The sequence below is a fragment of the Brachyistius frenatus genome, unplaced genomic scaffold (genome assembly GCF_029030835.1).
Source record: "Brachyistius frenatus isolate BFR_SWC_R1_liver_20210118 unplaced genomic scaffold, ASM2903083v1 Contig_112, whole genome shotgun sequence".
Lineage (NCBI taxonomy): Eukaryota > Metazoa > Chordata > Actinopteri > Embiotocidae > Brachyistius > Brachyistius frenatus.
The window spans coordinates 364,035-390,917 of NW_027210711.1; the positions used below are offsets into that span (position 1 = coordinate 364,035).

A 26,883-nucleotide genomic window follows, 5' to 3' on the forward strand; every position below is an offset into this window, starting at 1 on the left:
TGGAAAAACCTGAATTAATACAATACAGGACCTTTTAAAATAAATTGTATTATTTACAAAACAAACAAAAATTAAGTAACATTGTACATTAGCAGCTGCGCGAGTCGCGTACGGGCCAGAACGGACCCCTCGGTTTGAGAGGGGTACATCAGAGAGGGTGACGGGGCATCGCAGAGATCTCCTGCTGGATAACTGGCGCTAAAATACAACGTGTGAAAACGAAAGAGCAACTCGTGAAATGCTCGGAAACAAGCGTTTTGCTTTGCCCCTCGCCGACCTGACGTTAAACGACGACAGAAAGAGCGAAAGGTCAGGTCCGACACTCGAGAACAGAAATAGCTGTGATGTGTAAAAAAAAAAAAAAAAAAATCACTTTTACACTTTTATTTGGGCTCCCAATACACAAATCGAGGATATGTTCATTAATACAGAGTCTGCTTTAAAGATCTCATGATACATTGAATGGAGGAAGGTTTGGACTGATGCGATAAAACAGTTTGAAGTCTGAACTACAGTCCTACATACACAATCTTACTTTAGAGATCTGTATATTTTTGATAGTTAATAACATTTACTGAATAGCGATTGACAATCACAAGGCCTGTTTTTGCAATTTTAGCCGCTATATCTTGAATGCACTTTCACAGCCGATGTAACGTAAACTTCATTTTGTAACTCCGTCGTGAGTCTGCGAGTTAAAAGTTCAGCCCCCCTCCCCCCCTCTCTCTCTCCACCCCCCACGTTTGGTGTTCATTTGAAATTATTGATGCAGACCGCTTTTTTTTTTTTTCTTTTCTTTCTTTGTCCTAAGACAGAAAAGGTTTTCCGTCGTCTTCGTCGGTGAAACGGACGAGGCGATAACATCTCCACAGATAACAGGTAATAAACCCAAACAGAGGAAGAGTCGTTCTTATATCAAAAAAGTTCAAGACCTGAGATTTTTAGTGGAACAAAATGTTTTGAACATTTAAAAAAAAAAAAAAAAAAAAAAAAAAATTAAACTGTCTGTAAACTGTCACAATGGCTGCGAACACTAGTTCTACGTTTTCCCTTTTGTGACTGAAAACATGCACGTTAAAATCAGCTCGCGTTAAAACAACGTTTAAAGTCCAATTTTTTTTTTTTTTCTCCAGCCGCGATCTTAAAACTTCTTTTTGGTTGTTTTTTTTTTGTTTGTTTGTTTTGTTTTGTTGCAAGCTAGTAGTACACAGCTCTATGCATATAATTTTTACATTAGACAGTTTAGACGAGAATCATCGATAATCAGTGTGTGGACACGACTGAGGCTGATGCAGAATTCAGATAACTTAAGACAAATAAATTCATTTTTTTTTAAACTCTAATAAACATGGTAATACCTTATTCTAGACGACACCGGGGACTCGCGGGGTTACAAGTTCATTCCTTGGGCACTTAGTAAAGAGTCCAGCATGTCAAAAGTGTCTTTGTAGTCGGTGTGTTGGCCGTTGGACGTCAGCATGCCGTTGGTTCCGTCGTGCTCCATCATCCGCTGGCCGCCGTCCGAGAAGTGAGACGAGCTCAGGCCTCCTTTGGAGGTCCGGCCGCTCTTGGACGAGTGGTGGTGGTTGTGGTTGCCGGCGTCCGAGTGAGGTCTCTTCCGGGACGAGCCGGAGGAGCCGCCGTCGTGGTTGCCGGCGGCTCGCGCCGATAACGAGGCGCCGTCTATTGTCCCTCTGCTGTTCCCGCTGAGGGAGTACGAGTGGGAGTGGCTGTGTTTGGAGTGGCGGTGGTGCTCTTTGTGCTTGTCTTTGCCAGGCAGAGTCCCGCCCTGCTCCGAGCCGCCGTGACGCTCCGAGGAAACCTTGATCCGCATCTTGAGCTCCTCGCTCGTGGCGGAGCCGTTCTCGGCGTAGGAGGGGGGAACCCGAGGCTTCTTAGAGCTGGACTTCTCCCTCCTGCCGTCGCCCGGCTGCCCCCCCTGCTGCAGCTGAGAGCGTTTCTTGTGGTGGTGCGAGGAGAGAGCCGGCGCGGCGTACGCGTCGCCGCCCGCCTCCTCCTTGCTGCCGTTCTGCATGGCCAGCTCCGCCGCGTGTTTCTCTCGGTACTTTTCCAGAGTCAAGACTTTCTGCGGCCGCGGAAAGGCCGCGAGCGACTGCTGGTCGCCACCGGAGCCGCCCGCGGCTTTGTGTTTGTGTTTGACCAGCGTGAAGTCCGAGTGGGGGGGCTGGGAGAACTGGTCGTAGCCGCAGCTCTTTGATTGGTCGTCGAGCGGCTGGTACGAGGCGAAGGGGGCAGCGATGGAGTTCAGGTCGGGCATGTCTGCGGAGTCCGAGCCCGAGGTGGAGGGGAAGAAGGAGTCGGTGACACCGGGAAGGCAATCTAAGGACGTCCCCTGGAAGGCACTGTCCACGGTCGAGCCCTCCGTCTTTGGCTTCTTAGCAGCTTGGATGGCCTGCAGACCGACACACAAACACACTTCAACATGAGACGCCGGCACTTAAAGCAAGTCGCGCTTGCGCTGCCATGGCGACGCGTTTCTGACGTACCCTCCAGTTTCGTATCCTCTTCAGCTTGCTGGGCGTCTTCTCCAGGATCTGAAGAAACTCGTGTGTGAGCTCTGAAAAGCAGGGAGGACAAATCACCGCTCTGCACTGTAGGTTTATTAATAACACACAAGACTGAGACAGGAACCCACGAACGACCGCTAAACCCCCGTTCCGCTGCTCGTTAGGAGGAAATATGTAATCAGCCAATCACGTCACGAACACACAACGTGCCAGAAGATCCCATCCCCGTCAGCTGACAACAGCAAAGTGAGGCTGCAGTGGACAGGAGCTCCCAAAAGATGGGACCGAGAGGCTGGGCAAACCGGCCTCCGCAGTCACCGGAGAGCCCCTTTAGGAGGCGGAGGAACATCGTGACGGCGCTGCCGACAAATCCGCAGCAACAGTGCGACGCTATCGTGGACCAGCATCTCCGAGCAACGTTTGCAACACCTCGATAAATCCAAGCCACGAAGAATTAGGACGGCCGCGAAGGCAGAATGGGGGGGGGGGGGGGTCTAGCTCGGCACGAGCACGGTGTACCTAACGAAGTGGCACATTTGTGTTTCGCGCGCGCGATTCATCGCCGTGTCAGTCGTGCCAAACAAGAGGAATGCCGCTCTCACCGTCCAGCAGCTGTAGCGTGACGGTGCGGTCCACGTACTCCCACCAGTGTTTGCTGTCCGTGGACACGGGGATCTCCCAGTTGGACCACTTGCAGGCCAGGTGGATGCAGACACACGCCACGACGGTGGGCCTGTACTGGAGGCAGAAGGTGGTGAGGTGCAAACTGTGTGTCGGGAGGAGACAGGAAACACAGGAGAGAGGTGCAGCCGTCAGCTGAGGGGGCTTTCACACCCACGTGCAGTTCACACAGCTCACCGAGGCGACGGCGACACCCGCGAGGTGAATAAAGGGGATTTTACAGCAGCACGGACAGTTTTAAAATATGATCCCACGTCACATACGCGCAGCCTTACCTTACAGAACTGGAACAGATAAGAAAACCTATGTTTGTTAGGCAATGTTCCTTAAATGTCTCCATATACACACTTTCATACGTCGATCTATTGAACCTGTAGGAGGCTGTGTTATTTGTGTTTTGATTTGAATGTTAAAAAAAAAAAGAAGAAGAAGAAGAAGAAGGAAAAAAAAAAAAAAAGGGAAATTATAAAACACATAAAAACAGCGTTTCTCAATCTCCTGCTGAGAAATAAATCAAAATTGAACACTCGGATTTAAGTCGCATTCGCACACTACTTGTATCGTAGTGATGTAAGAGCACAATTTGTGTCTTCGGTGTAATTTCACTGCATTAAACGTGGGAACGGGGGAGACTGAGAAACACTGACGCTGGCCGCCGCCAAGACAAATGATTAGCTTATAGGTTTTTCTACGGTTAATCCCCCGCCCCCCCTCCCCACCTGCGCCCTTGAATCCCAAACTACACTGCAAACTGAGCATGTGAGGACTCGAAACTAAAACGCTGAAAATAACCAGAGGGCCACATTCATCATCTCCCAAACACTCGGGAGTTCAAACACTCTCATCTCAAGAGTGGGACTCATCTGCACCACTTCTTTCTCCTCTATAAATACAGTTCACCGTGTTTATGTTATAACAGCTGTGACGTCTCAAACACAGTTTTATAATACTCATACCGGTGCCACGTGTCTCGTATGCTTTGCTGTCTTGGATGTGAACCACCTGTGGGCAGATCCTTCCTGCACAGCTGGGAGAAATACAAGCATGTCCGGAAACAAGCGTTTGTCTATAATTTTGCGCAGAGCAATCACAGTCGGATTGTCACTGAGGACACTGTGGTCGTGACCCGAAGCTTCTTCAGTTTTTAGGTTTTGGAGGAGCCGTCGTCATGGTGACTGGGGAACTCTCTTGTTGCATCCCACACAAAGTTCATTGCACTTTTGAAGGGCTTCAAAATTCATCGACGAAGTGATTGAAGTCGATGAACTCTGTCCTCAGCATCAGCGGTGGGTGTGATGGATTAAAAAATACATTTAAAAAAAAAAATCCCCTTTTCCTTGACTTGCAATTTTACCACCAAAAAGTGGTAAATCACATCAAATCTGCACCTTCATTTTGGTCAAAAGCCGCTGCTGAATCAAACATTTTCAAAAACAATCACAGAAACTTTGGAGAATCCTGAAGGGACTGACTGAAAGCACTAAAATCAATGTCTTTTTCAAACATTTCTGCCACGAATACTTAAAAAAAACCCAACTACGAGCATAAGATACAGATGCATTCTACAACTACGTATAATTCCTGCAATGTTTATATATAAAACAAACACGCGCACACACACACACACACACGGACCATAACCTGCCCTACAGAAGCAGCCCTCAGTTTGCAGTGTAGTTTGGTTTTTCATTGTTAGCTCCTCTGGTGTGAAAAAATGTGCAAAAAAAAAAAGAAAAACAAAAAAAAAGGACTGTGAACTATACTTACCAAACAACTCTATAAGTTTAAGAATCTTTAGTGGCAATCTATATTCAGGCTACCATTTGAGTTTGTTTTTTAGACAACCTGGAGAGGTAAACAGCACCACTACACTCCACATTGTGCATTCAACCCCTATGTGCCAACACACAGCCCTTGTACAATACACCGCACGCAGCAGCCCGGCCGGTACTTCCCCACGTCGGGGGGTTCCCAGGACCCGGGTGCAGACAGGGCGTTGGACACAGGAAGGGGGACCCTGCAGGACAGGAAGCTATAGTGTGCCATTACAGTGCAATAATGGGAACAGGATAATAACCTGTTGGTAGCCATGAAATAGGAAGTCTGTGCCAAATCCTTGCTTGCTGTAAGAGAAGAAGAAGAAGAAGATTTGTTTTAGAGCCGAGCTCACGAGTGGAAACAGCATTTCAAAAAGAGCATTAATGTGATTTTATGTGATATAGTACAATTCATGTGGCTGAGGGTGAAAAGCTCGGTTCCAAAATGGGACCTGCACTTAGAAAAAGGGTCACTTTGACAAAACAGTGGCAGAAAAATCCAGGCAGTTTAAATGCATTACAATAAACTGACCGAGTGGATTTCTATCACAAATAAACGAGGTAGTAAGTGAGAGAAGAGGTCATACCTCGCACTAGCTGGGAACATCTCACAACATCTGTGTGTGGATGATCAACTGTAATTTCAAAACCTGCAATCGAGACGGTAAAAAAAAAAAAAGAAAAAAAAAAAAAAGATAATCAGCTGAACGTCCGACTGTCCGAACAGTCCGTGCAGTGTGTGCAGCACTGAGGCCGTCGGAGGACTCACCCAGCGTCTGCAGCACTATTGTTTCCAGTGCTACAAGCTCCTGGGCCTGCTGCTGGAATGCCTGGAAAACATTCAAGCAATGCACAATCAGAAATGTGCTGCACAGCGACATAAGTCAACGTCTTGGCACCATTCCTGCAAAATAAAAGCATTCTCCCGGTGGACAAAAACCCGAGAAGGGTGGAAGGAAAATCACACAAAACACAAGGCAAGGACTGCGTGTAAACATTTTCAAAAAGCCCAATGTGTCTCGTTCTCTTTTGGATGAGCAGACTCAAATGTGGGATGCTCATCTTGTGCTGTGTGACATCGCTCAAGAGTGAATTAATTATGTGAGTGGAAGGGTTTTAAAAAAAAAAGAAGAGAGAAAAGGAACGGGTGGATTTCACATTAAAGCTCAGGACAAGCAAGTAAAGGGAAACGAGTCGCTTCTACCAACATGTTATGCAACTTTAACGTTGCAGCACCTTCGCAATAAGGTGAACGAATTGCAGTATCACAAAAACACAATACTTAGGAGCCACAGCGAGGATTCAGATTTGTGCCACAGTCCAGTCAAACGAGAGAAGACACCAGCTGTGTCAGAAAACCACTGAAAAGAATGAACATCGACCAGATTGTCCTTTCTCTCCACCACAAACATACGTCATTCAAATATGTAAATTTGCCATCTTTTAAAATTGCACCAATCTGCAGCTATTTATAAGCTGAGGACTTTTTTTTTTTTTTTTTTTACTGGCGTCTGTAACAATCGATCCGGCTCCCCGGTGTCACTGCGAGCTCTCTGGTTTTCGTTTTCCTCCTCCCGCTACGGAGGGAGGAAATCAATAAGACCGGCGAATCCACGCACAGAAACATTGCCGAGTTCTCCCTGCTAAGGCCACGTGAAACTATTTCAACCGGGCCGGGAGCTCGGGGAAGACAGTTCGTCCGGCTGCTGTTCTTTCAGCTCACCGGGAGCTGCTGGCAGACAGTTGGCTTGGACACGTCGAACAAAGTTCACGTGGACAGAACAGAAGCATTAACGCACTGCTCACGTTTCGCTTTCGATCTGGATGCTCAGTCAGGCTCCAACGAATCGTTATGTTTTTCACGAGCAACGTCCGCCACGAGTCGAAAGAAAAGCCTCTCATTTCTGCTCGAAAAAAAAAATAAAGACTAACCACTACCGCTCTGACTGCATTTCTCTCCTCACGGCGACACCGCAGTCGACGTCAGGCGTTTTACCAGAAACCACGTCGCAAGCGGGGCTCACATCTCGCCGGAGGATCGCCACTTCAACCGACCTCGGCGTTAACTAAAACTGCGTTCAAACCATCTATTTCGGCCGCGTTTTCGGGGACGAAAGGACGAGCGTCCCGACGTGCAGAGAAAGTCCACACATCGGCGGGGGGACGTCAGTCGCGGCTCACTCACGTTGCTTTTAATGTCGAGGGCAGGCTCTTGTGGGTTAATGTAGGCATGGGCTATTTTAATGACGTGCTCCAGCTTCCTGGGCTGCTCCTCAACTTTAGCTGCCAGGAACAACGTGGTCTGGGAAATGATCTGTAAAAGAGGGAAGAAGAAGAAGAAAAGAAGTTTACACAGTCCACCAGTGTACCAGTAATTATAGCCAACAGCAGTGGTACTCACATTTCTATGGAACTTGGAGAAGGAGTGGATCATATAAAACCTGTGCATATATACTATAGCGGTGTTGATAATTAATTGAGACCTGTGTGAGCAGCAGTTAAGGACAAAACACGGATGATGTTCAGAAACACACTGGCGGTGGGGAGGGGGGGGGGGGGGGAACGGGACTTTAATAAATAAAAAAATAAAAAAAAACATGTGAAAAGTCTTCACGAGGCTGAAGTCACGAGCTCCCACCGGTCCGGGGAGGCGCAGGTGTATTTACGACGTCGTAACGAGATTAAAACACGCGTACAATCAGGGTCGGGACGCATTTATCTCCGTAATCATCAGACACGCAGCTAACAATAGACTCTAAAGACACACAACAAAAGCTAGAAGCTAGCCAGCGGGCCTCGGGACTCCTCCGGCGGGTTATAAACGTCCCGTCGGAGGAGTTAAATCGCCCGTTTTTTTAACCGGGGACGGTCCCCGCGTGTGTTATCCGAAGGATTGAAGTGAGTTTACGGAGACACGTTGTGAAATAGACCGAGACCGGACGTCCCGGCTCCCCGGGAGCTAATGCTAAGCCGAGCTAGCCCGGCTAGCCGCTGCGCTCCACAAAGGATACACGTTGAGCCTCTGGCCGATGTCCTGGATCAAGTTGGCGGCCTGCTGCCGGTAGGAAAGCTCCCGGTCGGTCTCGATCCCGCAGCGGCGCGACGGCGTGTTTTCGAGCTGCTCCCGGGAGAAGAGCCATTTCGTGGAGGGTCCCCGGTGCACCGCCATTACGCTCCCACAGCCAAGCCCGACGGCGCTAGCATCGGGAGGGAGCGGGGCGACGGTAGGGGTGGTGGTGGTGGTGGTGGGGGAGGGGGAGGTGGAGGGGGGGGGGGGGGCACCGGAAGGACGAAAATGGAGCAGCCGAAGCTCGGTGGAAACCAGTCACGTTGGGGTTGTTGTTTTTTCTGAACAGCGCGCCCCCAAGCGGTCGGAGGTGCGAATAGCGCTTCGTTGCGCAGGCTGTCTTAATAGACAGGATCGATATTAATAGATCGATATTTATACTGTATTGATCCCGAGGGGTGGCTTTTTTTTTTTTTTTTTTTTCGTTGCAGCAACATGGAAGATATGGCAAAAGCAATACAAATTACAGAATAAAAATAGAGGTATAAATTTTTTTATTTTTTTTTAATTCTCAGTATATACAAATTAAATTAAATTAAAAGATTTAATTCAACTAAAAAGAGTGCAACAGTGTTAATAATGATGTAGGATGGATTTGGCCAAAGGCGAGTTGTTGTAAATAATAGCAATAATGAACTTTATTTGTATAGCACCGTTCATACAAGAAAAGTGCTTCACAGCAAGATAATTACATGCAGTGTTTCAAATAATAACAGATATAAAATAAAGGAACATTTAAAAATATTTTTAAAAAAATAATTAGATGCATGAGAACAGATTAAATGCATAAAATAGAGTAACATAGAGTTAAAATATAAAATAAGCAATATGCATTTTAAAGGCGCGGTAGTTTAAGTGCAATAGAGCTTCAAGAGTAACTACTTAAAAGCTAATGTAAAGATATATGTTTTTATCTTTCTTTTAAAAGTATTAACTAAGCTGATATCTAATTTGTCCCACTGCTTTGGCGTGAGCGAAATGCTGAATCCCCAATTTTTTGGTTTTTATAATTTTGTTATTGTTTGGGGATCGCATACTCTTTTTGCCTGCAACAAAATACATTAATTAATACGTAAAGTATTTAACTATTTGGCCTGCAGCCACTAACGGTCAGTGTGTTATCTTTACATAAATATATTAAAGGATGAAATACCCTGATTAGCCACCAGGGCTCGCAAGTGTACTTTTGACCCCCTTTTTTAAAAAATCGTATCGCTGTAAAACCTGGAAGAGCCATTGGAGATATTTAGATGATCATGACGATGGTTAATAAAATCAGAACTAGAATATAATTTTAAAACAAGTTGCTCAGTCTCCACTGGAGGGCCACAGAGACCAACAATTGAAGTGAAGCTCAGTGGTGCTCGAATAAAACAAGATCAGATGTAAACTGGTGGTTTAGCTGCTATTAAACGTTAACTATGAAGTAATTGGTCTTTAAATATATTTTTCTTGCACATGCAGGTAGTCTACTTAGTGTTCCAGGGAGGAAAAAAAAAACTGTCTCAAGCAACTACATTGCTTATCAAGATACAATATTGTAATTAGATAATGGATAAAATACAAGTTTTGATATTGAGGAGTTTGAACCGTGTCCAAGTAAAGGGACGGTGCACTTTTAAAAAAACAAACAAAAAACAAAGCGTGAACGTTAACTGTGTCTATGCGGCTGTTTATTATAAATTAATTGGAATTAAATATCCACATGTTGAGACAAACCACTTCCGGTCACCACCTTCAAAATAAATAGCCCGTCTGTTTTATATGGAAACTACAGAAGCTTACATACAAACTTTTAATTAAAAGGAAATTGGACACTTTTATAGTGGTTCATACGAGGCGAATTAAACAACAGTAAAAAAATAATAATTAGAGGTGAATGTTGTGTATTCAGAACTTAAAGTAGTATGATGTAAATTGTCAGACTGTAATGGAGTAACGTGTGATATTTCCATTGCCCCATAAAATAATCAAATGGAAATGGTTTGCTTCAATAAAGTGGACTACAAGTTTCCAAACTGTACTTTAGACTTCCAGTCGTTAAATGTAGCTTCTTGGTTAAGTATCACCCACATTTATTATTATTATTTTTTTTTTGCATTTAGCATTTACAGCAGATTATAACCGTCGTTTCTGGCTGTAAAACAGTAGTTTATCATTATTGCCGAAGTAAACAATATGAAATGAAAAAACATCCACGAGATTCAGACCTATTGTAACAAGTGGGCCCTTTGTTTTGAAGAACATATTTCTCAATTTCCGGCAATTTTTTTTTTCGCCCTACAGCGTGTAATTTGGCGCAAGTGGACTCGCAGCCCTGAAAGGAGTCTCCCTCCCTCCCTCCCTCCCTCCCTCCCTCCCTCCCTCTCTTATCTGTCTCCGGGTCTCCGCTTGGTTGAAAGCCGCCTCTTCTCGCCCAGGTGTGACATTTTCGGAGTGCCTCGCTGGAAGCGCATCCCGCCGCCGAGAAGATGACAGACTCCTCACCGGCAGACTCCGCCGCCGTCCCGGACCCGGGTGCAGCTGTGGACCCCGTGGTGGTGAACGGGCAGTGCGAGCAGGCGGACTCCCAGCAGCAGCAGCAGCAGCAGCAGCAGCAGCAGCAGCAGCCTAACACAGAAAGTCACGGAGAAGCTTTCAAGATGGACCAAGAGATGAAGATTACAGACAGCATAGATGACCGAGGTAGGCGGTGTGAGACACGTTCAAAGTTCACAGGATGCCCCGCAGCCGGGACGCGCACCGTGCGTAATTTACCGAACGCGCGCGCTGGGGACCCGGTCTCACTTGTCTCTATTCAATGCTGCTCTTATGTGTCTTATATTTTAACACCAGATGTTCATCATTTCTGAGGGAAAGAGGTGCTAAAAAAAAAACAACTAAAAAAAAACCCTGAAGGCTGACCTTCTCAATGTTGTCGCCAATATGATTAATTATTTATTGAGCTATACAGATTATATGCAAATCTGCATTCTGGTAGAGATGTGTTACATAAAATCCGGAGCTGTGATTACATATCCCATAAATAAACGAGTGGATTGCGATAACTACAAGCAGCCATTTAAACAGTGGCAGGTGTGCACGTCTTTAAACACGGCACAGAGGGAAGTGTTTGGATTGTTTTCGGTGCTTTTAAAACCTCTAAGTGATCAGGCGCTACCCTTGAATATAAATACATTCTAACGTGGATTTTAAAATATTAATAACAGTTATTAAGGTGCTGAGAGAGATGTTGTCGTTGACTGTGTCACAGCAGTCCACGCCCACAACATCACCACAAATACAAGCAGACTTAATGTCCTTTTAATGGTAAACAAGTTGACTGTTTATGCAAATTATTTGTCAAAACTAATAATTTGCAGAAGTTTAATTTAATTTTTTTTTTTTTAAAAACACAGAACGGATGAAAGTTATAAAACAAACGTATTAATTTGTCTTGAATCTGCAAAAACATCCAAAACCATGAGTAAAGATTGATGGTTGGACTAAATATAAACCTGACAGCAAACATTAATAACGGAGCTTATTGGCGCGCAGACAGGTCACGTGGCACAGATGAGTGTCCGTGATTGGACAGCAGCAGTCCCAGCAGAGAAAAGGAAACCATGGTGAGAAATGAGCTCATTTGTACGTGATTAAACGTGTTGGTCACCTGCTAGAAGGTAAACAGCAACAGCTTTATCTTCTTCCAGCTCAATGCACAGCAGACAGACAGTCGAACATCATCAAACTTTCAGCAGCTGGAGAGCCAGATGTTTCCCTCGGGGGGTTTCATGGACACTGAAACGGAGCTGAAGGGAGAGTAAAGTCAGCAAATGTTGATGATCAAGCCCGCGATGTAAACGAATAAGTTAACAGCTCGTAGTGGTCAAAACAAACAACAAACGCAGGCTTACGAGCCACATCTGCTTCTGAAGGCACTTGTCGTGCGATTTGTGCATTGCTACTAATTCGTACGCGTAACATCAGTCAGTGAAAGGTTACAAGCGACATCACAAATGATTTCATCTCGCCGCGGTATGTCAAAAGATTTTCTAACAAGCTGCTGCAAATAAAGTAACATAAAAACACATTAGTCGTCCCAATTTTCAACAAACGTCGTACAATTCGAGTCAGTTTAATAGGACTGTATTTCTCGAAGTCACGTTTCTACACTCTTGGGTGACTTCGTCCCCTGTGATGCCGTCTGCAGGTCTTCTGGAGAGCAGCATGCGCCTGAAGCCTCACGAAGCGCAGAGCTACCGCAAGAAAGCCCTGTGGGTGTCCTGGGTGTCCATCGTGGTCACCATCGCCCTGGCCATCGCCGCCTTCAGTGAGTTACACGTCCCCCCCCCCTTTTTTTTTTTTTTTTTAAATGAATCCGTGCACGTGCGCGCGGGCCGTTCGGTCCTTCGGCTGGGAGGACAGCTTTGTTAATGACTGACGCCCAACAGCGTCAATAAACAAGTCAACAAAAAAAAAAGCAAAGACGGCGTGAAGGACAAGCACTCGAACTTCCTGTTCGGTTCGCGGTCTAAGCTTCCGCCGCCCACGGCCTGCGCTCCTCTCAAGAGCGTGAAGCCGACCTTCGCTCTCGCCTTCGTCGTTGACGCTGAATTTCCTGCCGCTGCAGAGCAAATCTGAGCCTTTGTTGTGAGCTTTTCTTCTCCTTGCACCTCCATGTGGCGACGACGAGGAGGCTTTTTGTTCCTCTGCATGCGAAGGGGCCAATTTGAAGCAGAAGTTTTCCACTTAATTAGATTTGACGTTTTTGTTTTTTTTTGTTATTTCTTTCAGACATGTGTCCCTCACATTTATCTTTCTCCCCTGCAGTAAAACCAGATCAGTGCTTGACATGAGGTAAAGATCTCTGCTGCTGTGTAGAGGAAGCGCAGAGAAGAACGACAGCAGGTTATTCTTCATCGCCCGGCTGTTCTTCAGCTCAGTTTTTCCCTCACCAAAGAGGCTCTTCTCTCTTCACTAAACCCTTTTCTTCGGTGGACATTTGATGTCACGTTTCTGGCGTCCTGCAGCGGGACTCCTCTTGTTTCACATTCTGCTCGTCTCACTCATAAATGAAACATGGCACCTTTTTTTTTTTTTTTTTTTTTTGCAAATGAGCCGCAGCAGACAAGCAGAGGAGGAGATGAATGAGGCCAACGAAGCAGCGGCGGCGGCGGCAGCGATTCCAGGAAACAAGTGATTTGCTGGTCAGCATCGTTACACACTCGTCGTTATTGCTTCGATTATGACGGGATGTTTGAGGATGATATTTGTTTTTTTTGTTGTTTTCTTGGGTCAGAATCAGTGACGTGACCCAGCAGGTTGTTGTTAAGATGGAGAGATTTTGTTTTGGAAATCAATGCCTCTCATTTTAGTCCATGTTGTTCCAGACATTTTGCCCGCTTCCCGTTTTGATAAGGAAACGTTGGTAGAGCAGCAGGACCGGCCAAACACTTCCGCCTTTATCGTGTGCGCGTGTTCCTCCCTGATAGTTTTATTCAGTCCCATTCACAGTAAGTGTTCTTCATTGTTGGAAAGAAATATAGTAAACAAAGCCTCCTTTTGTTGCTTTTATTTTTCTTCAGGAATCACAAACTATGGTTGGATTTGTTTCTCTTTTAATACATTTAATTACAACTAAGAATATATGTTTAAATATTTGATTATCCACTGTTGGTTCGAACTTTTATCTTGTTTGATTTGTAACATTTATTAGCCAACAGTCCTCTGCACCGGTTGCGTGATCGCTAATTAAACATTGATTTTTAAGCTTCTACAAAACTGTCACTCACTCTTTGGAAAGCAGCCAGAGCGTATTAAATATTTAGAATACACAAGCATACGAGGATCCTGCTGATGAAGCATCAGCCTCCGTCCTCGTGTTTATGTTTGTTTGTTCGCTCTGTACGTCTGTTTTTATTAGGAGCGTGACAACTTTTAACTTCGCCACGCCAACGAAAACAGTGGAGCTCAAAGGAAGAGATGAACGACACACAGAGGAAAACAGTTAGCAGAACTCTTGTACAGACGTCTAATATAGATTATGCCTGAATTCTAATATGCATTATTGCCTGGTCACAGCACAGGGAATAGTCCACAAAAAAATATGCTTTTGCTTTCTTGCCAAGAGTTAAATGAGAAGATTGCTTGCTCTAAATACGAAAGTAGAGCCAGGAGATATTAATGACTAGAAGCAGGGGTCAAATTCTCCACCATGACTCGCAAAAAGCTGCGCTGACTCCTCACAAAATGATCAAAACAAACGAAGAGTGGAGGATTTTCAACGTAAAATCGCTAAAACATGGTGTTACGTTGGCGTATTCAGCATTAAGGACGTCGTGAGGCCGTGTTTCGGTGTCCCCGTCAGAGCGCCGCGGGGTTTCGGTCCAGCCACCGCCACCTGCTGCTGTTCGCCCGTCAGCCCCATGCGACGACAGGGTGACAAACACTGAAACCATGCCATACCCTGTAAAACATTACTCAGACATGGCAGAGAGCAGCTCGCTCCGACGTACGGATGCGTGGGAATTTTTTTTTTCACGAGCAGGCAGGTGCAGCTTTTGGTTTATCGGTGCGGACGTCACAGATGGCACAAGTCACACTTGAGGGGAGAAGAGAAGGTTAACTGAACAGAAACTACCACAAGAAGAAGAAGAAGAAGAAGAAGAGGAAAACACGAGAAAGTCAAGAAAGAGTGTCTTCACGTGTCGTCATGACGATCATTTTCAACCAGCCTTCCTGCCTGGCCAACAGGAAGAGCAGTCGGTTTTAGTCTGAGCTGCTTGTTTTGGGGGCGAAACCGAAGCGGATTTGTTTACAGGGAGAATTTGACTTTGAGTCAAACAAATGGAGGACGGTGTAACGGAGCCCCCTCGCTGGTGCCGTTAATCACAAGGCACCGCCACGACAGCGCAGAGAGACAAACACCATCAATCCGCCGACTGTACGAACTGATCTGCATAATGCAGCGGCAGAGACAGCCGACGAGACGCCGCGGCTCGGATGCCGTTTCATCTTCTGTTCTCCGACTTCTTCTGTCAGATGTGACAAGGAGGGGAGGAGGAGGGAGACCTCAACATGTGTGTGTGCGTGTGTGTGTGTGTGTGTGTGTGTGTGTGTGTGTGTGTGTGTGTGTGTGTGTGTGTGTGTGTGTGTGATACCCTGATGTGGAGCCCCATCCCCTGCTAACGCTCACCCAGCTTTCCTGGGAACCAATTAGCCGTCGCCGGGCTCAGCTTTTGACGACCGATTCATTCACACACTGGTTCTTCGTTGGGCTTCCTAATGAAGGAGGGAGGAGGAGGGAGGAGGAGGGAGGAGGAGGGAAGAGGAGCAGAAGATATACATCTGTGGATCGCGTTACAGTCTGACCTGTGGGGTCTTCTGTCCCAAAGGAGATCTCTAAAAAGCTAAATATGAAGTTTTTCCAGCTTCTTGAAGAGTTTCTAGCTGCTGGGGAGTCAGTGTTGTACTGGCGACGATGTGGGAACCGTTTCCGGCTGGTGTGTATCTGAGTATTAAGCTCTTTATGAAGCTCCATACACGCCTCGCCTCGTGTTTTTCGTACACATTCACCTCAGCTTGAACATGAAAGAAGAAAGCCTTGTTTGCCTGCTACTTTTCTCCTTGTTACATCAACTGCAGCTGCTGCGTGACACCTCAGAGCCGGCGTCTTTATTTACCTTCATTTCAGCAGCTGTCGGCTTCTATTTGCTCGATCGTGCACCGCTGCGACGAACAGAACTGGGTTTGACTGCTTTTGACAGGGAGCAGATCTCCACCTCGCCTGTTTGAAGAAGAGGCGAATGTGATTGTACGTTCGTGGGACTTGTTTTCGTCACACGCTATCTGACGTGCCGGTATTTGTACGCTCTGTGATGATGACTTAACGCAAAGTATCTTCCGTGTAAAAACAAGAAGACGACAAAAGCGCTTGACATGAAATAAAAAGCAAAGAAAGTCACAAAGAATAAAACGTTCAGGAACTAGGAGGCGGATCAAACTTCACCTTTCGTCTTTGTCACTATCATTTTAGCTTTAACAAGATATGTGGTGTCTTTTTTTTTTTTTTTACCCTGAAACGGTCTTTTTTTCTTGGGCATCTTATGCCTTTGTTTCACACTGACAGCAGAGACTGACAGGATATCAGCAATAAATGGCCAGCCGTGTGTCAAATAGGGTGTATACATATATGTGTGTGTGTGTGTGTGTGTGTGTGTCTATGTGGTAGCAGCCAAACCACTCAGTTATCAGGTCACCTCATAACATCCATCTCACCAGATGTGATTTCCTCTCCAAGGAGCAAATTAAAGGCAAGAAAACAACTAAGTTAACTTATCCAGAGAGAAGGTGAAGTCGAATCCGCCCCAACTTGCAGAAACACTTCAAAGACCCCGGTGAACTGCATCAGCTGTCGGCCGATCGTCCTCCGGAGTGGGACGGGGCTGCCTGCAAGACAACATGAAGGGCGTCACACAATTATTGTTGTTCGTTGAAGACAAGTGCAAAATTTAAAATGACTAAATTTGTTTCAGCACTTAACATTGAAATTGCTTGATGATGACGGTCATCGATCTGGGCTCAATGTTGAACGTGTTAAACTCTTTAAATATCTTATTTTGGAACCTGAGGTTGTGTTAAAGTTGAGAAGAATGCCGAAGCCAGCACAGCACACATTCGAATCCATTTTTTTCCCCAATTAGATGATACGTATTGCAGCCGTCAAAAAGAGGATCCCACTCATTTGTATTCATGCGATGTTCACCTGTGCTTAGGTTGTTGAGTGCAGGAGAATCAAGCATCTGTCTCTGTCTTCATTCCTGTCGGCAGGCGAGCGGGCGATGGAGCCCTCAGCCTGCGGAGACGAGCTGAATGTAGATGAAACAACGAGGGAGGGAAGGAGAGGGCGGAGGAGGAGGAGGAGGAGGAGAGAAAACAGGGGGCGCAGGAAGGGAAAAGAGAAAGATATGATTGCAGCAGAAAGAAAAATGAGGAGCTGAAGGGAAAGCTGTTCGGTGTTTCTGGCCCCCTGTGAGTCTCGCTAAAAATAAACCAGGAGGAGAGGAGTCCTGCTCTCCATCCGTTCGCATCTTTTGTCTCCTCTTCCTCCTTCCGTCCTCTTTGCAGGACTCGCTCAACGTCACCGAGCCAAGTAACATGCAGAAAACTAAATGAACTCAGTACTTCTCCCTCCTGCCTGGCAGGTTTGCCGATGTATAAAAAGTTGGACGAATGCATTGAACGTCTCTCTCTCTGTTTTTCCCTCCAGCCGTCTCCATCATGCGCCACAGTGCTTCAGCTTTTGGATTTGCTGTAAGTCCGCCGTAAAGCCTCCGTTTAAAGCTAGCAGAGCTGCTGTCGTTAAGAGGGAGACCTGAACTGTCTGTTTTTTTTTGGGGGTTTTCACGCTGCAGTTCGATGCCACGCTGGACGTGCTGTCCTCCATCATCGTCCTGTGGCGGTACAGCAACGCCGCCGCCGTCCACTCAGCGCACCGCGAGTACATGTGAGTGACCGTCACCTTTGACCTCCATCCACTCACGCCTGGTTCCTGTGAAGGACTTTCAGGTACCTGCGGGGACTTCAATTACCTGGAGATGTTTAAATAAAAATGCGATTTGAAGCATTAAAACTGAAATACAGGGAATTAAAAAAAAACCATATTTGGTGTTTGCATTAAACTTTGCTTTCCCAGAATAAGTACTAGAAACACAATTTAAACTGAAAGACTGAAATCCCCAAAAAGTTGGGATGCTGGATTTTAGTTTAACACCAAAAAAACGGAGAATGTTTCCAGGTTACCGGGTTTTCCTACTTTATTAATCAACGTGCAGACTTAACTTAACGCTGCTCATTTGACTCTTTGTTTCAGCTCGTCCACACGGTTTAATTCTGTCTACGAAAACCACAAGAGTGCTTCAGTCTGTCTCGGCGTGTCCACGGTGTGTAATGTGTGAGAGAGAGTGTGTGTGTGTGTGTGTGTGTGTGTGTGTGTGTGTGTGGTCGGCTTTGTCCTGAGGAGTGTGTCAGACAGCGGGTCTCTTCAGCTCCGTCAGACTCGGCCCGCTGGGACCGATCACAGACGAGCGCCTCGCACCTTATCTCTACCTGGCTGAGAATAGCATCCGCGTGTGTGTGTGTGTGTGTGTGTGTGTGTGTGTGTGTGTGTGTGTGTGTGTGTGCGTGTGTGTGTGTGTGTGTGTGTGTGAGGAGGTCAGCCTTTCAGAGCCTGTTGAATGGTCAGGGTGCCGGCAAGCCTGCGGGCGACTGAAAGAGAGGAGAGAGAAGGAAACCAGTGTCGTTGCCTTCCACTGACACAAGAAACCGAAGGGCTTGGAGAGCGATCATCAGTTCACGAAACATCGAAGTTTTACCAAAACAAAAGCACCTGCTTACCGGGTGAATCGGACGAAAGAGAGACCGTCACAGTCTCTGTCCTTACTGCAGGAGCAGCAGCTGGTAGACTCACACCGCGAATCCATGTGTCCTGGTCTCAGAGGAGCGGATAATTGCAGCGGAGACGACAGATGACATCACGTCCACCGGGGACGAAACAGTCAAACACACGGACAGAGATATTAATTCAACTGTCAGAGCACCTGAGCTGCTGCACACCATAAAACAGCAGGAAGTTGGAAGTATTAAATCCATGACAAACCTGGTCGCTTATTCGCTCCCCCCTCCTCCCCCCTCCAAGATTGAGACGAGGAGCGTAGCTCAGCCTGAAAACTAAAACTAAACTACCAATCGGATCGAAATCAGCTCGGTTTCTGACGGCGTGTTAAAATCTTCCTCATAACTCCGCTTGACAGCAAGTCTTCATATCGTGTCATTTTAGCGGCTAATTGGACAAAGTTCAGGAAGCTGCTCAGCCGGTAATTGGCTGCAGCGAGTGGCCAGGCTTCCTCCTGCATCACAAACACACACACACACACACACAGAAAGGCAGACATGTGCTTTATATGTTCACATATTATTATGAACGGCTTTGTTCTCTTTCTAATTTTCTCTTTCGCCGTTGTGTTTGTTTGTTGCAGTTTGTTTGTTTGTCAGTCGGTGAAAACACTGATGATGCACAACCAGAGGATCCTTCTGTGCCTCTTCTTCATTTTTTTTTTTTTTTCTATCTGTCGGTGTTTGACAGAGGAGATGCGGTTGAATAGTGGTGCCCCAAAGTACTGACTGGTTGCCAAGGTAACAGGCTCGGAGGTGTCAAGAACAAGACAAATGGGGGGGGGGGGGGGGACGGGACGGGAGGGGAGGGGTGGGGCGGGGGTAGTTTTGTTTCCAAATGAAAAACAAATGAAACAGAAACCGCTTTGTTCACGTCTGCGAGGTCGGACTGAGACGCTGCTGCGGCGTCGGTATTCATATTTAACGACGATGTCATCAATCGAAGCTGCACTCTGTTTTCACTGCTGTTGTTTTGCGGCGGAGAAAACAGCAGCTCGGAGATATGATGTCATTTTTACATCCTCAGGAAACAGCAGGGAGGCGGTACACAGCTCCCGTTTGTGTGCGTGTGTGCGCGTGCGTGTCCTGCTGTGGGATTCCCAGAGCGATGCTGGGCGTTGCCTTGGTTACCGCATCCGGTCAAAGCCCAGGACACCCGAGTGCTGCTCGAGAGCAGCGTTGGGGCTCACACACCGGTAACCGTGCATGACCAGGGCTCGTGCTTCACGTACAGTATCCCTCCAGACTCCATTTAATTAGGCGGAGGTGTTTAAAGGACATCTGCTGCTTCCAATTAAAATCCTCACGGCGCGTCTCCGCTCCGATGGAAGATGGAGTTTTATTTATCGCAGACTTAAGATGTGGTGCTTTGACTTTAAATGCTAAAATCCCCACAAACATATCCTCTAATTAGCTCTAAACGTACAGCTGAAGCCGACGTGAAGGTCTTCAGCCGCAGAGAGTTTGTCATAAACCAAAGTAAGTACTCGTGATTAAGCTTAAGAAAAATGAAAGTATTAGTTTGGGATAAATAATTCATCAGCTCAACCGCTGCTTCTCCGGATGTCAGTAGGATTAAACGTCTGGGGGCCATGACGTGAGATTTAATGTCAAACCATCCGATAGATACAGACAGATCTCAGTGTGTAACAAAGCAGGGGGTGCAAACACAAGGCCAGCTGGACACTTAAGAGAGGGACGCAGCTTCCGTCACAGACACCTCACAGGTCCTGTCCTCGGTAATATATGGGAGTCTATGGGAATCAGGAGTTCTTTCAGAGATTGTCTGGGCTTCGTTTTCCTTGTGTGAGGGGGGTTGTGCCGCCGGGGGGAACGTGAACTAACGACCTCAGTGTTCTTGGGCCCTGCAGCTACGAGCTCGGCGCCGCGTGCTCCTCTTTTATTATTGATCTGGCTTTTCAATGTCAAACTGAGTGAATAAAAGAGCTAAAAGAAGAAACTTTGCCTGTGTGAGCAGATGGTTCTCAGTTCTTTCCGTCCGACGCTGTAAATTGCGTTTGTGCGTTTACTGACTGCCTGTATTTTTAGTTATTATTTTTTTCCCCCTCCTCTTGCAGAGCCTGTTGCATCCTGGGTGTGATCTTCATCCTGTCCTCCTTGTGCATTCTGGGTAAGGCCATCCACGACCTGGCCACCAAGCTGCTGCCTGAAGTGGTACGAACACAAACACACACACAAACACACACACACACAAAGTTCTTGAACTCTGACTGTGAAAGGACCTAAAAAAAAATAAAAAAATAACTCAATAAAATGTTTATCCCGCCTCACAGCGTACGGGAGTCGATGCGCATTTGTTGCACAGCATAACGCCAGATAAGACAGGATAATGTGAGATTAGAGTTGACGACCATATGTTTTGTTTTCATACACGGCATCATACAGAGTGTAGGAAACGTCTCCGGGGTCAGACGTGGATTCAAACAGGAGATGAAGGAGAGCTTTGGATTAAAGCCTCCACCACGTGGGACAGATATAAAAAAAAAAAAAGCCCACCGTAAACACATTACCATACATGACAGCTGCGTTTCTGTCACTTAACCGTTTTGTTCATCTGCCTGCACTCAAACTGCGCAATTTAAGCCCAAACTTTTGGTGGATAATCTGATTTTTTATTTTTTTTAAATGTAGGGGGAATTTGTGGTTATTTTTAAAAGCCAGACAGTAAAATAAAAAAAACAAAAAAAAAAACATCGTGTCCAGCCAGGACCAGGACTCGTCTCGCCCCCCCGCTGTGTCACCGACAGTCTGCCAAGGACGAGGATTTCACTTCGAATCAAAATAAAAAAAAATTTAAAAAAAAAAGCCCTGTTTGATTTAGTGCTGGGATCTAATCTGAGTGTACTTCTTAACGTCCAAGACAAACAACACGCAGGCGGCAACGGCGGGGCGGTTATTTATGCGAGCGGCGCGAAGCTGCAGATGCAACATGGCGGATTTTGAACTGGCAGCATGTTTAATGCTTTGGCCATCGACGTTGGGTTCTGCTCAGCGGACGGTTGGCAGCCCGGGGCTCAACAAAATCAGTCCTTATGTTACCGAACAGATGAGGTGATCTGACTCCGGTGGAAATCACAATTTATTCCAGATTTCATTTTCAAATCTGTTTGTCAGTTCACTGTAACTTTACTTTTCTTCTGTTGGAGGCTGTGGGGTCACGCCGGGGACAGAGAGGACATCGCGTGGTGCAGAGCTGCGTCTTTACTCTTGTTAAACCTGCAACTGTCCCGCTGTCTTGACCACTGACTATAATAAAAGTGGACGTAGCTTCCAGGTCTGAAAAATGAGGTCGACGCGGAAGTGCCTTACGATGCAGTACCACCGGGTGCCACTAGAGGTCGGCTCCAAAAAAAAAATCATCCCGCTAGTCTCATGAAATTCTATTTTCGTAAATCATAAGTCCAATTTTTTTTTTTTTTCCAGGAGTTATCTCGGTGTTGTTAGCGAAAGTAACTCCTTCTCATTCGTTTTCTGGCGGTCCATCTGAAAATAATCCCTCATTAATTAGAAAATAAGCTTTAAAAAGCCGTGTCTGGTTGATTCACTGTTAGTTGCCGCTTGGTTTTGACCCGCTATCAAAACACGAAGGCCTTTATTCTTAGTAAGCAGGTTTATGAGACTCATCCGGAGGGAATCAAAAGAAAAATGCTGCTTCTTAGAAAAAGGCATTGGAAAGTCGCTTCTACGCCGGTCTGATAAAAGTGGAAATGCGAACTTGTCAGACTAACAACGCTCTGACAGTGACGGGCGAATACAGATGCAGCTGAAAAGCCGTTCCCCCCCCCCCCCCCCCGGACCTTGCGGAGTACAGCGCGTCTGTATAGCGGGAGATGATTTCCGATGTTAAAATACAGCGTACAAGGACAAAGTGGACTGAGAACATGCAAACCTATCGAGCAGCAGCTTTAATTTGTTCTCGCGTAATCATGTTTTTACGACTCAACATCAGATCAGGCTTCTTTTTTCTTTTCCCTTTCCTGTTGACAGTTTGCGTGCGTGTGAAGGAGGTGCAACTGCCGCATCAAGAATGTCACAAATCTCAGGTGTGAAAGACTCGGGAGCTTTCGCACTTCTACGAATAGCTTTATCACCCGGTTGCCAGGCAATACTCATCACCGTAGAAACGCCGTTGAGGAGCCGAACGTAATGGTGATAAGATGATGACTCAGAAAATACGGGAGTATTGTGCTCCTGAGCTAAATTAGTGGAGAGGTTACTGGTGCCCGGGCCCCTCGCTGCCTCTTTGTACTTTGGTTCTGCGATCTGATTGGTGCACGGTTCGTTTCTGTGGATTGACATACGCAGCATGAAAACCTGAACTCATCGCTTTCATCTTTTTTTTTTTTTAAATTTTTTTTTAACATTTTCTCATACTCGTGGATCGGCTGCATCACAACAAAAACAAAAAAAAACATATTTTCACATTTGAAGAGTTACAACTAGTCTTTGTGAGTCACTGGAGGCTCCAAATTCAATTAGCGCTCCAGATCCTTTATTGATTGATTGGACCGACTGCGTTTTCCTTGTATTCATGTGTGTTTTTTTTTTCTTTTCGTGAAGACCTTTTTCCAGAGTTGAAGTGAAATTCAAGGGCTGCCGTGACCCCTGAGAGTCCAGCAATCCTCCCGTGCTCCAAGGCTCCTGAAATCTATTTCAAAATACATCATCGTCATCGTCAGAAAGAAAGAATGATGCAGTGCGATTATGTCACCCAGTGGGAATCAGCTTATTTCAGGTGTTTCATCAGATGGAGCTGAATCTTGTTCTGTTTAATCCATTGAAAAGCATCGAAGTTGTGGTTTTGCGAGCTGGAGCTGAACTGAACCGCCGCTCGGCAGATTTTGCTCGGGGATCAGACGGAAATGTCAAGCGCAGTATTCCCATTCAGGGCGGGGTGCGTTTGTCACGAGCTCTCCCTTTCAGTGTGTGTGTGTGTGTGTGTGTGTGTGTTAGTGTGTGTGCTTCCCTCTACCGTGGGGTGAAAATGGCAGCCCACCCACTTTGAATCTTGATTAGCAGGTCGCTGGAGGATCCCCCCCCCCCCCCCCCCCCGTGACAACGGACCGAGAGTCGCAGTCTGCCGTCCGTCATTTCAGCTGACTGGAAGCAGAACTTTCCAAAAATAAAAGGGAATAGCTGATCTGTGCTGCAGTCTCCTGATACATTATAGATGGAAGATGTGACGTGCAGATTTAATTAACGTAGATGCTCCTTTTTTTTTTTATACAAATAATTGGTTTTTACTGGAATACTAAGCACATCTGCTCATCTCTTCGCTTTCCCCTTTTTTTTTGTTGAGAATTGCATTAATGAAGCATCGAGTTCATATTTTGGGCATCATCATCATCATCATCATCATCATCATCCTGCTGCTGCTGCTGCTGCCCGAGTATATGGACATTTATACGCACGATATGCTGCTGAATATTTAACTACGTAAAGCGACAACTTATTTACACTCCAGGTCTGTTTTGACAAATAAATATAAACCAACATATAATTCACGTGTATTATGCAGGAAGGGTCCTGAGGTCGATCCGCCGCACGTGACCTCCCCTGCGCACCGTGAATATCTACATCCTGAGCTTCAGGATGATGGCATCATTTTTAGAACCTTGAAAAACTATGAATAGACCTCATTTGAAACGACAAAACGCCTCGCCTTTACCGAAACAGACGCGTTCGATGCTTTGAATTTGCGGTTCAGGTTGCTCTTTCGAACGCCGAGTCGCAGCACCGGCTCAGGTCCGCGCAGCCTTCCCGAGGTTCTCTCTCCGTCTCCTCTTTGATGTCTGCCAGCTCGCCAAAGTAGCTTTTCATGGCTCCAAGGCCATAGTGCAATATTAATGCTGCCGCAGAGGCACTGAGTGCTCGGCAGCCCCCCCCTCCCTCTCTCTCTTCCTCCGCCCCTCTCCTTTGTGCATTTTTACATCTCGGGCATTCAGCCGACACCGTTCGCAGTGAGACTCTCAATAGACGCAACGGTGAACCCGAAAGGACACAGCGGGAAGGGTCGGAGCATTTGTGACCCCAAAGTACGAAGCAAAGAAAGTATAATGGAGTAGATGATTACTCGGGCAGGTGATGGGATTCATTTGGGGCATAATGACTGTTAGTAATAGTGTCTATGCTCTGTTCAAAGGGAGATGGAGCAGCTTCATTAATCAGAAAGGTGCAAGAACAGTTGGAAACGAGGTGTCGCACTGGAATAGGGATCTTCTGAACGACCTGTGCTCACTGAAGGACCGAGCTTGCTCAGAGGGACCTACAGTACGGGGGCGGTATTCAAAAAGATTTTTTACTACGAAGATGAAATTCCACAAAAAGTCTTAGAAATATGACGTTTTGTGAGAGCGGATCCTTGGAAAGTTATTCACAAAGCATCTCGTGCTTCAGAGAGCTCCGAAGGTGAACAACTGTTCGGAGCAGGGAGGAGCACTTTGAAAAAAAAAAAAAAAAAAGAAGAGAGTAAATTGTGGAAAGTAAAACGAGGTGGGAGACGTCACTGCCGGTTGCCGCTTTACTCCCGAGTTGTAAACCTGTAGCGTGGATCAAAACACCTGCCGCCAGTCAGTCATAGCCTGAGAGGCGAAACCCAGGGCCCAAAAAAAAAAAACGCTCGCATCTTCTTGTAAAGCCCCCAGATGCGCACGCACAAGTAATAATTAAAGAAACAATTACCTCACGGTCGTGCGGGTCAACCGGCGGTGGCCTCTGATGGAGGATTAAACCCTGAAGCCAACAACGGCTCCTTCTGTCTCTCTGGTCTCCGTCAGGACGACTTCCTGTTCAGCGTGTCCATCGTCAGCGGCCTGGTGTGCATCACGTTGGCTGTGATCAAGTTCATGCTCGGCAGAGTGCTCACGAGTCGAGCTCTTATCACCGACGGTGGGTGACGCGCACGCACACACACACACACACACACACACACACACACACACACACACACACACACACACACACACACACACACACAAAGAGCTCGTTTTTACCTTTTAATTAACTCGCTCACGTCGTACAGATTTCCCGGCGACGCCTCTGTTAAAGCGTGACACGTCGTTCGCATCCCACCACAAAGAATTTGGCGCCCACACGTCAGCCTCGCATTCCCGCCGCGGAGTAACACATGCCCGTCTTTGTCACCTAATTTTAGTTTGACGGGACATCAGAGGCATTCCAGGCATCCGTCACACCACCGGCCTCCTTGTACACACTCAGGCAACATCACGTGGACCCTGAAAGCTGACTTTATGTCACATGTCCCCTAGGATTCAACTCACTGGTGGGCGGAGTCATGGGCTTCTCCATCCTCGTCAGCGCCGAAGTCTTCAAGCACGAACCCAAAGTGTGGTACCTGGACGGGACAATAGGCGTCCTCATCGGCCTCATCATCCTGGCCTACGGAGTCAAGTAAGATTATATTACTGCATTTGGTACATTTCTGATGACACTTATGGAGGGTGTTTAATGTTGCAGTCCGATTTAAAGTTGATTTAAAGACGCCGTTGGATGATGTTGGGGGTGATTTCATGTAAATAACATGTTTTTTTTTTATTAAAAAAAAAAAAAAAGATGATGGTGTCAGTATATCTACAGATTTATGGAGCCAAGGCTAATAAAAGTGAAAGTTAATGTAACGATACTTCGACTTGTTGTAACCACGAACTCACGAGTTCCATTTGAACGCAGCAAAAAAAAACAACCAAAAAAACACTTTCCGTGTTCATGTTCGAGGAGAAAGTCTTTATTTTTTTTTGTAATTTCAAGTTAAAGTTTGCCATCGTCGCTGCTGATTCAGGGAGATTTTCTGCCTCGAGCGACACCCAAAACCTAAAAATGAACTGACGTCTGCCTGCGGTGTCGGACTGGGACGCCCCGGCTGAGTTTCAAGCGGATCTAAATTTTGGTGTTGTTTGTGTGCCGCAGGCTGCTGCTGGACGTTGTCCCCCGGGTGACGCAAACCAGGAACTACGAGCGTTTTGAGTGACGGATATCGGAAGAAGAGGGTTTGGGGTGGGACGGAAAAGAGGTGGGGCGGGTGGGAGGGGAGGGGGGTCGACTGAGTGACACTCCCCGCAGACAGTCCCACTCGGTCGTGGAGGAGCTGGGCGGACGATGACGGTGTTTTACAGGTTTGGTGTACATATAATATCTTCTTCTGTCTTTTACCGAGTGAGTGTGGCCTTCACGTTTAAACAAGAGAGGGGGAAGTGTGTAAGTTGGCGCGCCGGAGACGCGCGGCCCCCCCCCCCCCCCCGCAGAGTCCATTAAAAAAAAAAAAAAAAAAAAAAAGCAACCGATGTGTGTGCAGCGAGTTGACGGACGTCACCTCGTC

The 26,883-nt window shown here is 46.5% G+C and overlaps 4 protein-coding genes across 7 annotated transcripts in view; 1 reads left to right on the forward strand and 3 right to left on the reverse strand.

Moving 5' to 3' along the window:
• enpp4 (ectonucleotide pyrophosphatase/phosphodiesterase 4) overlaps positions 1–26,883 on the reverse strand; it is a 113,029-nt gene that overhangs the window by 13,165 nt on the left and 72,981 nt on the right. The gene's annotated exons all lie outside the window — the stretch shown is intronic.
• On the reverse strand, positions 30–3,356 carry LOC138629210 (cyclin-T2-like; the record flags this gene model as incomplete). The annotated part of the gene is made up of 3 exons (XM_069712730.1): positions 30–2,413; positions 2,508–2,578; positions 3,131–3,356. Coding segments are annotated over 3 exons (1,320 nt in total), but the record flags the coding sequence as incomplete, so codon positions are not given.
• On the reverse strand, positions 3,206–8,195 carry LOC138629244 (cyclin-T2-like). 3 transcript variants are annotated; one of them, XR_011311527.1, is made up of 7 exons: positions 8,038–8,195; positions 7,428–7,509; positions 7,212–7,340; positions 5,796–5,856; positions 5,614–5,676; positions 4,977–5,332; positions 3,206–3,294 (listed from the first exon to the last, which is right to left on the reverse strand). XR_011311527.1 is itself a non-coding variant. In XM_069712828.1 (6 exons), exons 1-6 carry the CDS (start codon positions 8,193–8,195, stop codon positions 5,103–5,105), a joined length of 723 nt encoding a protein of 240 aa, XP_069568929.1. In that variant the 3' UTR covers positions 3,623–5,102. The 3 variants fall into 3 exon arrangements, 2 of the variants coding, with proteins under 2 accessions (XP_069568929.1, XP_069568930.1); XM_069712828.1 differs by lacking the exon at positions 3,206–3,294 and having other exon boundaries at positions 3,623–5,332; XM_069712829.1 differs by lacking the exons at positions 3,206–3,294; positions 5,614–5,676 and having other exon boundaries at positions 3,623–5,332.
• LOC138629240 (transmembrane protein 163a) lies at positions 8,189–26,553 on the forward strand. Of its 2 annotated transcripts, XM_069712821.1 has the most exons (9): positions 8,189–8,250; positions 10,514–10,778; positions 12,286–12,405; positions 17,344–17,387; positions 17,489–17,580; positions 20,606–20,702; positions 25,325–25,436; positions 25,817–25,958; positions 26,475–26,553. In XM_069712821.1, the coding sequence occupies exons 2-9, from the start codon at positions 10,565–10,567 to the stop codon at positions 26,533–26,535; spliced, it is 882 nt and encodes a 293-aa protein (XP_069568922.1). In that variant the 5' UTR covers positions 8,189–8,250; positions 10,514–10,564; the 3' UTR covers positions 26,536–26,553. The 2 variants fall into 2 exon arrangements, with proteins under 2 accessions (XP_069568922.1, XP_069568921.1); XM_069712820.1 differs by lacking the exon at positions 8,189–8,250 and having other exon boundaries at positions 9,923–10,778.

Bases quoted from the DNA above. Each gene is read 5' to 3' on its own strand.
- LOC138629244 (XM_069712828.1), bottom strand. From the start codon at position 8,195: ATGGCGGTGCACCGGGGACCCTCCACGAAATGGCTCTTCTCCCGGGAG. The intron at 5,857-7,211 runs GTGAGTGAGCCG...AATGTTTTCCAG, and splicing joins CCCTCGACATTAAAAGCAAC to GCATTCCAGCAGCAGGCCCA. The intron at 5,677-5,795 runs GTGAGTCCTCCG...TCTCGATTGCAG, and splicing joins AATAGTGCTGCAGACGCTGG to GTTTTGAAATTACAGTTGAT.
- LOC138629240 (XM_069712821.1), top strand. From the start codon at position 10,565: ATGACAGACTCCTCACCGGCAGACTCCGCCGCCGTCCCGGACCCGGGT. The intron at 12,406-17,343 runs GTGAGTTACACG...TTTTCCCTCCAG, and splicing joins CCTGGCCATCGCCGCCTTCA to CCGTCTCCATCATGCGCCAC. The intron at 17,581-20,605 runs GTGAGTGACCGT...CTCCTCTTGCAG, and splicing joins TCAGCGCACCGCGAGTACAT to AGCCTGTTGCATCCTGGGTG.